At 40.4% G+C, this 15,608-nt stretch overlaps 1 protein-coding gene and 1 long non-coding RNA gene across 2 annotated transcripts; one reads left to right on the top strand and one right to left on the bottom strand.

Moving 5' to 3' along the window:
- The first annotated feature begins 2,315 nt into the window (after positions 1-2,315).
- LOC4340967 (anthocyanidin 5,3-O-glucosyltransferase) lies at positions 2,316-3,960 on the top strand. Its single transcript, XM_015788625.3, has one exon. The coding sequence runs from the start codon at positions 2,368-2,370 to the stop codon at positions 3,799-3,801; it is 1,434 nt and encodes a 477-aa protein (XP_015644111.1). The 5' UTR covers positions 2,316-2,367; the 3' UTR covers positions 3,802-3,960.
- A 3,536-nt stretch (positions 3,961-7,496) lies between these two features.
- Positions 7,497-9,397, bottom strand: LOC107281217 (uncharacterized). Its single transcript, XR_001546570.3, has 3 exons — positions 8,978-9,397; positions 7,926-8,827; positions 7,497-7,824 (listed from the first exon to the last, which is right to left on the bottom strand). It is a non-coding gene; the product is annotated as an uncharacterized lncRNA (long non-coding RNA).
- Positions 9,398-15,608: the final 6,211 nt, after the last annotated feature.

Raw genomic sequence — 15,608 nt, 5'->3', positions numbered from 1 at the left:
TTATATAAAGCCTATAATACCTATCCAGTTGCTAATCGTATCAAAGACCATAGAAAATCCCTGTGTTCCCAAGACCAAATGAATTATTTCATTTTTTTTCATTTCTAGCATGAAAATTATTTGGTTGCTATACGATCATATCTAATTCCTAGTAAATATGTTCCATGCCTAAAAAATACGCTCGTTGTGCCTTGTCCCATCTAATATTGATACATTATTCTTAGCTTGTCAAGACTGGCTTACTAACTCTCTCCGTACTTCTCTTTCTCTCCCATGCACTTGTTTGCGCAAGAAAATGTCTGGGTTCCAAAGTCTGAATAAATTTATTATAATTTGTGTGTATAATATATGACAATTGTTTTTAATGGTTCATGCACAAAGAAATAAATGGAATTGTGTTCATACCTGAAAGATGTAGAAAAAATCTACATATGATATATGAGGGCGCAACATGTGTTGTTGAATTATTTTGTAGCTTTTTATTGCAATTCAGACGACATGTAAAAAGGCAAGTGTTGTCTATCGATAAAAGTATTCTTTCATACTTGAATTTATAAATATATATTTTTTATTCTACTAATTTAGTTTAGCTATGCATATTTATAGAATGATCTATGTAATGATGTAATATTTGTTGATATTCTTTATCATATTTCTTTGTTATTTGGATGGCATATATAATACATGCATTGACTATATATATTTCATATATAGAAAAACATAGGTATATGAATCTTAATTTGTTTGGTTAATTATAAATAGAGAAATAGTTATATTAGAAATCATACGTGTAGCACGTAGTTTAAAAATTATCATCATTTGAAAATTACAATTACAAATTATTTCTATTTTAGTTGGATAACCAAATAATAGGAATGGGGGAAAAGAATAAATAGTGCCAGTTCAAGCAAGAGGAAGGAGCAAACAGGGATATACATGAGGGGAAGGGGAGGGGGAGGTGAAGTAGATGGAAATGTTTGGAAATGAATGTGGTGTTCCGTAATTATTAACTCTATTTTGTGAGAAAAGGCATAAAAAGGTATAATACAGTTTGTGATTTTTTAATTAAAATATTGTTAATACGTGATGTAGTATTTTTTTTCTTTTATTATAGAGAGCATGGATGTTCTATGTTTTATTGATCGTTGTTTTTCTCGATGGTAGGTGCATATGTACGTAGGTACATGTTCTTTAATTCTTTTTTCCATCGATACTGTGCTCAGTTTTGTTATTTTTTCTGGGGTATGTACGTACATATTTTATTTTCCTTTTTTTCCCCATGAATACGTGTATATATTTACGTACGTGCATATTATTTTTTTTCTTGCTTTTTTCTCTTGGGGCCGCCAGCGGAGAAGTGAAGGATCATGTACCATATAGGCCAATAGGGAAAAGGAGAGAGATTGCTTATGGGGGTTTTATTTTTTTTCTAAAAAGAAATTTAATAGTTAAAAATAGTGGGTCCACCGATTTATGAGAGTGCCATGTGGTAGCTTAGGAGCTTTTATAGGATACCATATGGTGGTTTAGAAGCGTTTATATAAAGTTTAATGGATTTTTAGTATATAATAGATAGATAGATGGCCCAATTCAGAGTAATTTTAGAGAAAATTTGTGGAGTGATTGAGAAGCGGTCTTTCCACCATAATTGCCACCTGCCGGATCCAGCGTGTTAGCTGTGGTCTGTGGAAGGCTAGAAGCTGACACCCATGCTTTTGATCCATCCAAGTACCCTATTAGTATGTTCTAATTTTTCCCTAAAGTATTTGCTCAATTATACAATTATACGGTTGTATTCATTTTGATTAATTTGAAAGAGGCCATAGGATTATATGTTAAAGAAAAAAAATCAACCGTTCAAATTTAATGATCCGTGTGTGAGAAGCCAATATTTATACGACTCGTTGCACATTCAATATTTTCGATATTTTGGTAATTGGGTTTAATGTTTAATGTAGTGGTTATTGATTTAAGGGCGATATTTTTTTAATGTGTAATTAGTTGATACATTTAAAAGTAATAAAATAATTTACATAGAAGTGGTGAAACAACGCCTAAATTTTCAGAAATCGAACGCACAATTTGCAGTCTTCCCCAAATCCATTTGGATCATTTTAGTACGAAGTAGAAAGTTAGGTCATTAGTTGAACAGATACAGTGATATGTGTATATATTTGACAGTGATGATTAAACAAAAACGGAAAAGCAACCACGCCACGCTAGTCCACACGAAAGAAGGGGAAAAAAATGAAAAAGAAAGGGCAGAAAGTCCCTCAGATTGATTAGTAGTGCATCGTCTCTATCCGTCGCGGATTGCCCACCAAGAATTCAAGAAAGGCAAGAGCAGAGGTGAGCAGCGATCCTCCAATGGCGGCTGCAAGGAGAGTGGTCTTGTTCCCCAGCCTCGGCGTGGGCCATCTCGCCCCCATGCTGGAGCTCGCCGCGGTTTGCATCCGCCACGGCCTCGCCGTCACGGTCGCCGTCCCTGACCCGGCCACCACCGCCCCCGCCTTCTCCGCCGCGCTCCGCAAGTACGCATCCCGCCTCCCCTCCCTCTCCGTCCATCCACTCCCTCCTCCTCCTCATCCTCCTGCCTCCTCCGGCGCCGATGCCGCCGCTCACCCGCTCCTCCGTATGCTCGCCGTCCTCCGCGCCCACGCGCCCGCCCTCGGGGACCTGCTGCGTGGCCCCCATGCCGCTCGGGCGCTCGTGGCCGACATGTTCTCCGTCTACGCCCTCGACGTCGCCGCCGAGCTCGGCGTCCCCGGGTACCTCCTCTTCTGCACCGGCGCCACCAACCTCGCCGTTTTCCTCCGTTTGCCACGGTTTTGCGCCGGGAGCAGCGGAAGCTTGAGGGAGCTCGGCGACGCGCCCGTGTCGTTTCCCGGCGTGCGCCCGCTGCCGGCGTCGCACTTGCCCGAGGAGGTGCTCGACCGTGGGACGGACATAAGCGCGGCCATGCTGGACGCGTTCGACCGGATGGCGGACGCGCGCGGCATTCTGGTGAACACCTTCGACGCGCTGGAGGGTCCCGGGGTGGCGGCGCTGAGGGACGGCCGCTGCCTCTCCAACCGCGCCACGCCGCCGGTCTACTGCGTCGGGCCATTGATCACCGACGGCGGCGCGGAGGAGGAGAGGCACCCGTGCCTCGCTTGGCTGGACGCGCAGCCGGAGCGCAGCGTCGTGTTCCTCTGCTTCGGGAGCCGCGGCGCGCTCTCGCCGGAGCAGGTCAGCGAGATGGCCACGGGCCTCGAGAGGTCCGAGCAGAGATTCTTGTGGGCGCTGCGCGCGCCCGCGGGCACGAAGCCGGACGCCGCGATGTCTCTTCTTCCTGACGGATTCTTGGCGCGGACAGCCGACAGAGGCGTCGTGGTGACCGCGTCCTGGGTGCCGCAGGTGGCGGTGCTGCAGCACGCATCCACGGGCGCATTCGTGACGCACTGTGGATGGAACTCGACGCTGGAGGCTGTCGCAGCCGGCGTTCCAATGGTGTGCTGGCCGCTCGACGCGGAGCAGTGGATGAACAAGGTGTTCATCGTGGAGGAGATGAAGATTGGCATCGAGGTCAGAGGGTATAAACCCGGGGCACTTGTCCAGGCCGACATCGTCGATGCCATCTTGAGGCGGATCATGGAATCGGATGCGCAGCAGGGAGTCCTGGAGCGGGTCATGGCGATGAAGGAGAGCGCAGCGGCAGCATGGAAGGAAGGGGGATCATCGTGCACTGCATTCGCTGAATTTCTCAAGGACATGGAGGAGGGGAATGTTGCCATGGCGCATTCCAATCAGGTTGAAACTTGAATTTCTTCCTGAGCATGGCTCTTGACCTTTGCATTTGTCTTCCATCAATTAGGATCCATAGAAAATTGTCCAAACCCATCTGCAAGCACCACAGTTGGTCAAATGCTTGTTTATGATAAGCTTAAGTTCAAATGAAATTCACTGACCCCAAATATGTGATGACAGGTCTCTTACTTGTTAGAAATTCAAGCTTTTCAATTTCGTAGTTCGTAGTGGTCTGGTCAATTATACATGGTGCTTCATTGCTGTTGAACAGTTGGGGAGGCCTCCAAGATAATTTCCCATTAAGGCCTTGTTCTTCGGTTAATCCCCATAATATGGGTATAATATGTACATAAGAGCAAGGATAATGGTGAGCTATAAGCAAGCTAAATGCTTATGTGGAAGAGAGAGATAAATAAAAGTGGAGAGTGTTGGCTCTCATGCAAGAGCTAGCTACACACAAGCTCTAAGAAATATGCATTAAATTCGTAGAGAGATAAAGAGAGAGGATGAAAAAAATAAAGCTAACCTTATAGCTAACCTATTATATATGTTAGCTTTAACATTGGCTTATAGTAAGTAGTGGGCTGTACTACTAAACTTGCTCTAAGAAAACATAAATTTATGGAACCTTGTGGAGGACAGGGAAACTTGTTAAACTCCAAGAACTAAAATGGGACTTATGATCCTATTGCATCCGAAACAAATGCAGGACGATTTTTCTCCTTGAATAAATGCCACCGGTCTTGTGAAGACGTTTCAATCAGATTCTACCTTGAGGCTCTCCTTGTGCATGCATTTATCTATAGAAAACTATGTTGTTCAGCAGTATGTTTCCACCTATCTGAATTCAGAGTTGATCATGGACTCATGGTTGTAGACTTGTAGTAGGTAACTGAAGGTATGACAAGCTTTTAGTTCAGCTGAATTTATCTGACACCCAAATATATGATCACAGGTCTTTTCCTGCTAGAAATATATGATCAGAGGTCTCTTCCTGCTAGAAATATATGATAGGAGGTCTCTTCCAGCTAGAAACTGAACCTTTTAAATTTTGTCCTTACAATAAACTGAACCAAAGCAACATTGGTCCGCTAGTCCGGTTTGATAGTTGTCAACAGTAAAGTGGTCTAGTGATAAGTACGGAGTACATTCCTTAGGTGCGTTCTAATGTAAGGATTAGAAACTTCTCTCATGTAAAACGGAGCGACTCATTAGTGTATGATTATTTAAGTATTAGCTGAAAAACTTAAAAAATGGATTGATATGAATTTCTAAAGCAATTTTTCTATAGAATTTTATTGAAAAAAACACATCTAATAGTTTAGAAAGCATGCACACGAAAAACGAGAAGTTAGAAGTTGGGAAATTGCCCTATCGCGCGGAAAACGGGGAGGTAGTGTGCAATTGGTATAATATGTGTGGCTCAATATATTCTCTTTTTTTTTTGTTTATAGGACTTACCAAGCAAATATAGGAGTCGTATTCTGGTTTTATGAAAGCTGAAAAGATGACACAATACTTTGAAAAAATGTGACTATTTAACCGCTTGCAAATATGTGATGGTAAAAACAAGTCTAGTTATACATAGTGGCGGAGCCAGGATAAAATTATAGTAGGGGCTAAACCAAAAGTGGCCAATAAAAGTTGAGATATGTCTCATATAAATTGGCTATATGTCTAATACAAAGTATAAATATATAGAGTTACCGAAAAATAAACATTATCCATATCAAAGCAATATTGAAATGTCCAATAGATGATGCATGATGTGCGACACTAGTACACCCTATCGCCAATTATTCTTCATCAGGGGTAGTCTATAAAAAAGAAATGTCAAATTAATGAATAATGACAATTGACAAACAATAGCTTCAAATAATTATTTTTAGGTAGTAACATCCGACGCGCTTTCATATCTTCAAACCTTTGGATGATTTTTTCATTACTAATACTTCTAAAAATTTGCTTCTCAGTATAGCATATCATCAAGTCATTTAGCCATTCATCCCCCATTTTGTTTCTCAAATTTGTCTTTATAAGAGACATGGTTGAAAAAACCCTCTCAACTGAAGTCGTTGCCACCGGAAGTATCAATACTAACTCAATGAGCCTATACACCAATGGATAAGTTTTGTTCTTTCCTGTTTGAACCATTAATTCTGCCACCTTTGCAAGATCTTTACATCCAACAAATTCTTTAGCTCTCCTAATATTGGTAATAAAATTTGCAAGTTGAGGCCGTAGAAGCATAAGATCACCAACCAAAAAATCTTGACTATAAATTTCAGCAAGCCTCACAAGCTTATCCACATCAAAATTAGATAAGAAAATCCATGGATTAAAGGCTGACATGCATACTTAGTAACTTTGAACTAACTTCACTAAACTGACGATTCATTTCTGCCAAAATTGCATCTATGGCTGCAAGAAAGATCTCAACATGGTAATAATGCTTATTTGTTACCTTGTGCTTTCGACATAGAGATGTCCCACTTTCATTTACCTCCTTGTCCATTTTGGGAACTTCAATCTCATGTTTAACACAAAATGATGCTACTCTATTCATCAAAGGCTCCCATCCATTCTCCCTTGTGTAACATAAATGATTAAATTCATTGCCTCAACAATGTATTGATCCTTCCTTTGCAAAGCACGTGACATGTCATCTGTTATACTCAAGATGTCTATCATCAAATGCATTATGAACACAAAATCAAACCATTGCATTTTACCCATCAAACCAAATGCTCCACCAATAAATGTTGGTTTAGTAGAATCTTTCTTAACATTCTCAAGCACATATATGTGTCGACGTTTGATGTCGCGATTCCAGTATTTGCATAGTATGGGGATCGTTGGTACCAGGGTATATGCGAGATTGTAATAAAAGAGATGGGGACGAAGATTTTTATATAGGTTCGGGCCCCTGAATTGTCAGGTAATGACCCTACTCCTGTTGGCCGAAGCCGGTCGTTGCTCTTATTCATCATAATCACACCAATACAATATTTGGGGTAGCCTATCTATCTGTTGTCGACTTGGCGGTCTGAAGTGTTGACTCGTAGTCAACAACAGGGTAGCCTTCCTCCTCGAATCCGCATCCGGCGAGATCAAAGACAGCGCTTTTGTCTCTCCTGACAGTATCCGTAGACACCATAGGGGACTAGGCATGCTTATCTCTGAAGTCGATATCCGGCATCTTGTCTTAGCGTATGTTGGCTTGTATGTTGATCTTGTGTCTTGATCTATTGTTCCGTGTCCCCTCTCCTCCTAGGGGGCCTTGTATTTATACCCATAGGTGTCCCCTTGTCCAAGTAGAACTAGGGAAACCAATATGGATACAATCCGAGTAGTCCTTGTCGTTTCCATGTAGAACTATACTCATCTTTCCTTATGCGGAACTCCTCCTATATCCGAAGGTTGTTTCCGTATAAGACATGGTATGTGGTGGGTCCTGCCGAGATTTAGTCAACTACTATTAGGTATGTGGTATCCATAACCCTGACAATATGATAGCTTCCCACATTACCATAATGCGAAGCAAAGTTTTAAGATGTGATCCCCATCTAGTATCTCCAGGCCTAGCTAGGCTACATTCTTGGTTCAGCCCTCTTCCCGTGGTAATCTCACCATTCTCTACCTTTTCTAACAATACATCATGATGTTTTGCAAGCAAGGCATCCTTTCGCATGCAAGATGCACCCACAGTGTTGACTATTAAAGGCACATAGTTAAAAAAATCTATCGTGGCTGCAGTAGAAGATGAAACAGTAACAACCACTAACTGTAATTGATGGGCAAAACAATGGACAAAATAAGCAAAAGGGTTTTCATCCCTAATCAATTTCTGCACACCATTAAATTCCCCTCTCATATTAGAAGCTCCAACATAACCCTGCTCACGAATCCTAGAGATGATTAACTTATAACTAGAAAGCATACCAACCAAAGCTTCTTTTAATGCAACCGTTGTACATCTCTCAATGTGTTTAAGACCCAAAAATCTCTCCATCACTTTCCCTTCCATCATTCACAAATCTGCATGGCAAAAATTAATAGGGTTAGTACTTAAAAAGAAATTGAAATTTTACAATGAAAGCATCACAAAATGGCAAAAAATTAATAGTGTTACTACTAACCTCAAGATGACACCCATTTGCTCATTTATCGATACATCACAAGATTCATCAATAAGCACGGAGAAATTTCAATGTCCAATCTCATCCATAATCACGGCCGTCACTTCTTCTGCACAAGCTTTAGTAAGATCCTGTTGAATGTCATGTGATAACATTTGGCAATTTTTATTGCTCTTATGGGACCTTGTCTTTGTACCAATTAACCATCTCTCTAAATTTACCCTTATTGAGGGATGCATTGGTCTTATCTTGTCCACGGAAAGGATCACCTTGCTTAATGAGAAACCTTATAACATCTAAAGAAGATGTCAACCGAATCTTGTATCTAATGTCTTCCTCCTTGCTAACAATCTCAATTTTCCTAAATATACTTGTCCTTTGGTTCATAAAGTCTTTGCATTTTTTCCTAGTATCATTGTGAGTCTTACAATTACTATGTGTAGCAAGCCTATCTTTAGCTTTCTTCCAATTAACAAAACCTTCCTTAGCAAATACAGAACTTCCAAATTTTTAGGTTTTCCTAGCTAAAAGAAAAGATAACAATACAAGCAATAAGCTGCATCCTTTGAAACACTATACTCAAGCCAATCGAACTCATTGAACCAAGCTTTTTGAAAGGACCTCCATTCACCACTTTGCCACTTACGAGGAAATGTGCAAAAATCTGGTTGAGTTGGACCACTCAATGCATATATCCTTTTTACTTGATCTCTAATTTCAGGTTGATAATTCTCAATTGGTTTCCATTCCACTGGATCACCAATGATATCCATATGACTAAACTCTGCCCTAGGCCTCTTTGACTGACTTGCAATCTCATTATTGAGTGGAGGATCGCTGGTATTTGTGTTACTTAAACTAGAATAATATGTGAGCAGTGTTCTTTTCGGCATCTTCACAACCTAGCAATATAACAAAGTAGCAACTAGGAATCACAAACAAAATTTTTCAGTTCAATATCTCTATGATTTCTTGAAGACTTGAGCTATTAGTAACAACTAGACTTGACAATTGAAATTGATTTTAAATGACAAATCAAAAATGTTATATACCACAATTCCTCAATCTGCTGTGCTGGGCAATGGGCTGATGACCTGCTGCAGTGCTGCTGCTTGCTGCTGACGCCCTTTGCACCTTGCCCAGATGCCCCCTTCCCTGCTTGATGCCGCGTCACGCCGCCGCATCCCCCAGCTGGCCGCCAGCCCACCTGCACCCTGCCTTGCTGCCGCCCGCCAGTAGCCAGCGGCCGGAGTGCCGCGTGCCCTGACTGCTGCAGTGTCGGCGCGCCGCCGCTACGCTCGCGTCCCCGGACCCCCCCTCCCCCCCCCCCCCGCCAGCCGCCGCAACTCCTTCTGGAAGTCGTCGGCCCGTCGCGCTCGTCTGCCGCCGCCACACGTCAACGGGAACGCCGCCAGGAGGCCAAGAGCCGTCGTCCTCTCTCTGCGGCTGGAGGCAGGAGATTAGGGTTGGGTAGGGTTGTGGGGATTTTTTGTGCTTTCTAAAAATCTCAAACAAAGTCTATCTTAGCCCTCCCATAGGATTAGAATTTTAGGGGGTATTAAGGGGGCTCTAATGGTTCATTAGGCCAGTCACAATGGGGGTTTCACTGGTGTGTCATGCACATTTAATAGGGGTAAGACTGAATAAAAAATGATTATTTGCATGAAATGGGGATGAGAGAGAAGGAAAGAGTTTCATCCTGGTGAAACTCGTCAGCGTCGTTTCCAAGTCCTCGGTAACAGAGTGAAACCCCCGTTGAGGCCGATTCGTTTCATTCACCGGATCTCTTGCGTCCGCCTCCGCCGTGCGACCTCCGCATTCTCCCGCGCCGCGCCGGATTTTGGGTACAAATGATCCCAGCAACTTGTATCAATTAAATGCTTTGCTTAGTCTTGGAAACGTCAAAGTGAAACCCCTCCACTGTGGGGATTGTTTCATAAAAGATTTCATTTGAGAGAAGATGGTATAATATTTTGGGTAGCCGTGCAATGACACTAGCCATTGTGACTGGCCTTAGGGGGTAGTGGGGTCTAAAGACCCCCTGCCCCACCCCCACGCTGTCTCCGCCATAGATTGTACAATCGGCTGCTTACTCCTAAAATATCATGTCAGTACAATACTAAACTATTGTATAGTAGTCCTTATATCATATCATGCTCTATCCTAACAGTGGGCATTGTCTGTCTTGGAGTGTGTGTAGCTAGTACTTATAGGATCCATATATAGTACTCCCTCCATCCCATAATATAGCAATCTAGTACCGGATGGGACACTTGATAGTACAATGAATCCAGACATGCTTCCTGTCCAGATTCGTTGTACTATAAAGTGTCACATCCAGTTCTAGGTTACTATATTACGAGACGAAGGGAGTATATCATGCATGCATGGGTATTAAATGTGGGGCCTATGTCAGGCATAGCACCCCGTGAGAACTGGTGCAGTGTATAAATTGACGAAAGATATTATCACGGCCCCATATAGATTAAAACAAGATAAAGAAAACCAGTCATCTCTCTTCAACATACTGGCAAAAGACATAATTTGTCTGACATGTGGGCTCGGTCACATTCTCTTTCCATTAGAATTGGACTATGATTAGTACCCAGCTCTTGCTCGAGATTGGCCAAAAATGATACCATGCACGGTGTATGGGTGTGGCTCTATCTTCCTCCCCCCCCCCCCCTCTCTCTCTCTCGTAGTGCCTCCTCTAAGTGCAACACTGCATATGCTCTTAGTCGCTGGTCTGTGTTGTCTCTCCTCAAGTCCCATCTCTAGCTTACTTTTAAAACCAATGTGGCAGATTTTCAGCTAGCAATTATAGTTGGTACTTGCTCGTAAAGTCATAAGATATCCATAAGAGCAGATTTCTAGATTCCATGATTATTGGAATCGTTTACCAAGAGTCGATGTTAAACTACTAAAATTCAGTGCGCGGAACGTACGTTTGGAATTTTGTATCCTAGCACACATGTAAGGCCAAGGGTACTCTGTCCAAGAGATGAGAGCAAATTTTTGTAACTTTGTTAAGCAACGTCCAACTTTGACGTTTCCCGAGCAATGTGTGCAGTTACTCAAGACTTGGTGAAATTTCACCTGAGAAACAATCTGTGTGGCTTGGAGTGGGATCTGGTGGAAGTCTATGGCGCAGCCCAGGTACAAGCAGCTCGCTTTGGTGAGCAAGCACACTCACATTAGGACAGCCAGACCATAATAATGACATGTTGATGTTGGGTCGAATGAAAACTGGAGGAAAATTAAGTAGGCTAATTGTGTTCTCAAGGAATTTTCAAATTAAAAATAGAGCAATTCATCGAACAAAAGATTAAGGTTCTGTAAGTGCATTTTGGATTGCTTGAAAGGAAAATTTCCTTTTGAAGGAATTCTAGCATAAGGTCTAACCAATACAATATTAGTTTCGTTTGATTATTTAATATTATTGTTTTAAACAATAAACATAGTTATGCATAACAGTCACTAATATTAGGCTCTTAAAATTGCCACTAAGGCAAATTTCTGTGGTATAGCAAAGGAAGAGTAGAGAGAAAAGTCGATGTTGAGCTTAACATCGATTATTGATGGCTTTCCGTGCGTATTGATTGCAACCATGGTAGCCACACAACGAAACACTCGAGTAAAAGTAAAAGAAAGAAAGTTCTAGTCTAACAGGTCGTGTACATGACAACGGCTGATGTTTGTGTGTACTAGTCCAATGCTTCTTCCTACAAGTTAGTTTTAAATCAATCTAGTACTCCATCTGTTCTATACTACGAGAAATTTTAGAGTTGTACATGATTATTAAGAAAGTAGGTAGAAGTGAGTGGTGGAGAATTGTGATTGGTTGGGAAGAGAATGTTGGTGGAGAAGTTGTTATATTTGAGACAAATCCTAAGGGCTAAAAGTTGTTATATTTTGAGACGGGGGACTATGAGATATGGTCATATGACATATCCTAGTACGACAAATTTAATATCACATCTCATACTAGGTTGGTTTATTTTGAAATGGAGGGAGTACTAACGCAGGAAATTCTAACTTTGCTTCTTCCTCCATAGGTGTTACTGCTAGCCACACATTCACTATTCACTATTCCTATATAATTGTCCCCATGAGCTGTGATTCTAGGCTACCACATCATCTTATTTATTTCAACCATTACATCAACACAAATTTTGACAATTTGACCCTTTGTAAAAACTAATTTTACAAATGAACCGCGGTCAAAACTTATTTCAGAAATGACCATTTTGTTCAGCGCCAAATTGTATGGCGCTGAACTTATACACCTCAGCGCCACGTCAACTGGCACTGAATGCCGTGCCATCGTGGATGGGAGGCTGAGTCGGCGTGCCAACGTGCATTCAGCGCCGTACTATTTGGTGCTGAGGTGTCTAAATTCAGCGCCATACGATTTGGCGCTGAACAAAACGGTTATTTTTAAATAAGTTTTGGCCACGGTTCGTTTGTAAAATTAGTTTTTGCAAAGGATCAAATTGTCAAAATTTGTGTTAGATCAATATCAAACTTCCATAGCAATTGTTAAATCACTTTCCTCCTATCCTATGTCTCCGTATGCATGCATATGTTAGAAACATCTAGCCATAAAAACTGCCATCAAAGCAATTTTTAAACTAGAAACCACCACTAACAATAGTTAGACAATTGCCTATGGTTAATCTCATTTATTCTCTCATACGTCTCTTGCAATTCCTCCTATAATTAGGACAGTCCTCACACCCCATCGGCATCCTCTATCTTAAGAGCGAGTGTATCGTCCTTCTTGATCCATGTTAATCACAGGTCCAGCATCGGTTAATTTCCTCTACTGTTTTAGTTTTATTGATTATCTATGTAATATAGGATAACTTGCCTGTTTTTGTTATAGTGTTCTTCCCAGATTGAAAATAAATCTTAAGTGCTTCATTGCTTCTACTCCCTTATTTCTACACACATTGCAAATTTTAAGCACATCCTTTTTTTATCAAGTTTTCAAGCACTTCATTGGTCCAGTTTCAACAAATTTGCTTATTCCCCAATACACATACAAGAACAAGTTTTACTAATAGACAACTCAATCATCATACAAAACAAGACACACAACCACTTTATAGGATAGCAAATATATTTTTTTTACTATATTTGTCTTTCTAGATTTCCAATATATGCTACGTTAGTTAAATTAGTTTCAGGTTACGAAGTGGTACCTACTGTCTACTAACAGTATTGCAATATAAGGGCCCCTTTGAATCGCAGGATTGAGAAAACGTAGAAATAGGAAAAATATAGGATTTTGATAGGAATGTAAGTATAAAACAGAGGATTGCAAAACGCAGAAAAAATATAAGAATAACCGTTTGATTGAACCGTAGGAAAAATATAGGAATTGGATGAGAGAGATAGACTCAAAAGAAAGTTTACCAAGAGGTTGAACCTCTTGCTAAATTTCCTGCAAAATCTCTATAGAATTGTCCATTCCATAGGAATTTCAAAGGATTGGATAGGATTCAATCAATAAAGGGCTTCATAGGAAATTTTCCTATAGGTTTGAAATCCTCCGAAATTCCTATGTTTTTCCTCCAAATCAAAGGGGCCATAAGTTTGCTTTCTAGAACAAGACTTGATAGCAACTACTTCCAGCAAATTCCGCATTTTCAAAGCTTCCTCCAAATAGTTGTCCTGAAGATAATTCGTAAATACAACACATATTGCAACATATATCATGACCTGTACCATAACCACTCAATTCACCTGGTTCATATCAATAGTTTGGAGGGCTTCACATTACACATGTCCATTATACCTAATTTACATAAGTATATCATATGGCTTTTCAGTTAAAGGAAAGCTTATGTGAAGGCATGTTCAAGTTTTGACTATTTGAAGTAATTCTATACTCATGTGACTTTTAAGTTCCTTATAATGAAGTTGAGAGTTTCTACACATTGGATTTTTTTATTTACCCCCACACAAATGTTTATACCTATATATAGGTAAAAGGAAAACCCTCAGTGACATAATAGTACAAAGAGCCTAGCCTCTCATGTTTTAAGTAAAACTAGACCTACACGATCATATGCATTATTTTCCTTCAATTTTCAAACTAGGCATTGTCAAAGAGAACTATAATCATGGTAAAAAATAAAATAAACAATTATCACTGTTCAATTTTTTTCTATTTTGCACCTTCAAAAATAATTCTCCTTTTTTTATATAAAAGTACCCACCACAATGCGCGGGGCATTACCTAGTTAGCTACACTTCGATGCCTCCATCATTATCTGAATCATTTACAGAGGATGTGTACACAAGGCACTTTGTAATTTGCATGTTGATCCGCTCTAAATTGTACTCTCGGTAAAAAAAAAAACCTTTTTCATAGAAAAGTCCCTCCGTCCTAAAATAAAATAAAGCTATTTTATTACTCCACCTTTATTTAAAATGAAGTTATTTCTTCACATGCTCTCTCATCTCAAACAATCACAACTATTTTTTATTTTATATTTTCTACCTACTTTTTCTTTCTAACCAATCAAAATATTTCACCAATCATTTTTCACATTTTTAATACTTGTGTCCACCTTTAGAAATACTTACATTTTATGACGCAGGGAGCAAGTCCTAGCCGTAGACCTTCGTACTCAACTCTATTGTAGAATGTTGGGGTGTACGGCATAGTGATCAAAACCAACATTTTTATGGCAAAAAACAGCTTCAATAGAAAAAAAGTTTTAAATCTCACATGTTGGAAGGTAAAAGGATATTGTTACATGTGCTCCACCAAGAACAACATTGTTGGGTCCTTCCCAAAATTTTCATTATTTTAGATGTATTAGATTATATCATGCAGACCAAAGCCCTTTTGGCATGTAGGATAGATCTAACTTTGAGCCCTCGGTGTTAGATGATGCACAAACGGTATGTTGTTTGTTGTCCAAGATAGTCCAAACGAAAATTTTTCACCTGTACAAACTTTTTCCATTTGTAGAAACCTTGAAGTCAAGATACGAACGTTCAATTAAACCTTCAAACAGTAAAACAAATTGAAAGCATCTTTTACATAATCTTTCAACTCAAGTCGCTCATTTTCTTTAGTTTGTCTGAACTTGCAACTTCAAAATCATGAACTTACAACATAAATCACTAAAATTTATATTCCAATTCTAAAACTTTCAACACAAACGTAATTGCCCTTCAGCTTGAAAACATGAACATTGAACACGAAATTAACAAAAAAAAATTCCTATCTGGAACAACTTTCAACTTTTACAATGTTACAGCCATACATGAGCATCGGCACCAGCATCGACACCCGCAACCATGCACATGAAGGGATGGTTGATAGCTAGCTTTCCCATCCAAACACCCAAATACAATGCAACACTAGCTGCATTGTGCAGGTTATCCTGTGGGAGCAAAAAGCTTGTTGGTAAGGATAGACTTTACGAGCAATATAAGACCCCTAAGGGCATGGCCAACGCAGGGTACCCTAAGTGCTACCTAGGATGGGCCAACACTCCCAAAAAGCTAATTTCCCACAGTGCAAGGGTCTATTCGGCTACTTTGTACCGCTGCTGCACTGCCACAACCGGAGAAACAATATACAGTGCTTGTTGGCTGAACCACAGTGAAAATAATGGCAGCCGAACAGAGCCCAAGTTGCTTCAGGTGGTAGTCTCATTTTTT

Source organism: Oryza sativa, chromosome 6, assembly GCF_034140825.1.
Source record: "Oryza sativa Japonica Group chromosome 6, ASM3414082v1".
Classification (NCBI taxonomy): Eukaryota; Viridiplantae; Streptophyta; class Magnoliopsida; order Poales; family Poaceae; genus Oryza; species Oryza sativa.
The sequence above is the reverse complement of the archived record's forward strand: the minus strand, read 5'-3'. Positions and strand labels throughout refer to the sequence as shown.

Bases quoted from the DNA above. Each gene is read 5' to 3' on its own strand.
- LOC4340967 (XM_015788625.3), top strand. From the start codon at position 2,368: ATGGCGGCTGCAAGGAGAGTGGTCTTGTTCCCCAGCCTCGGCGTGGGC.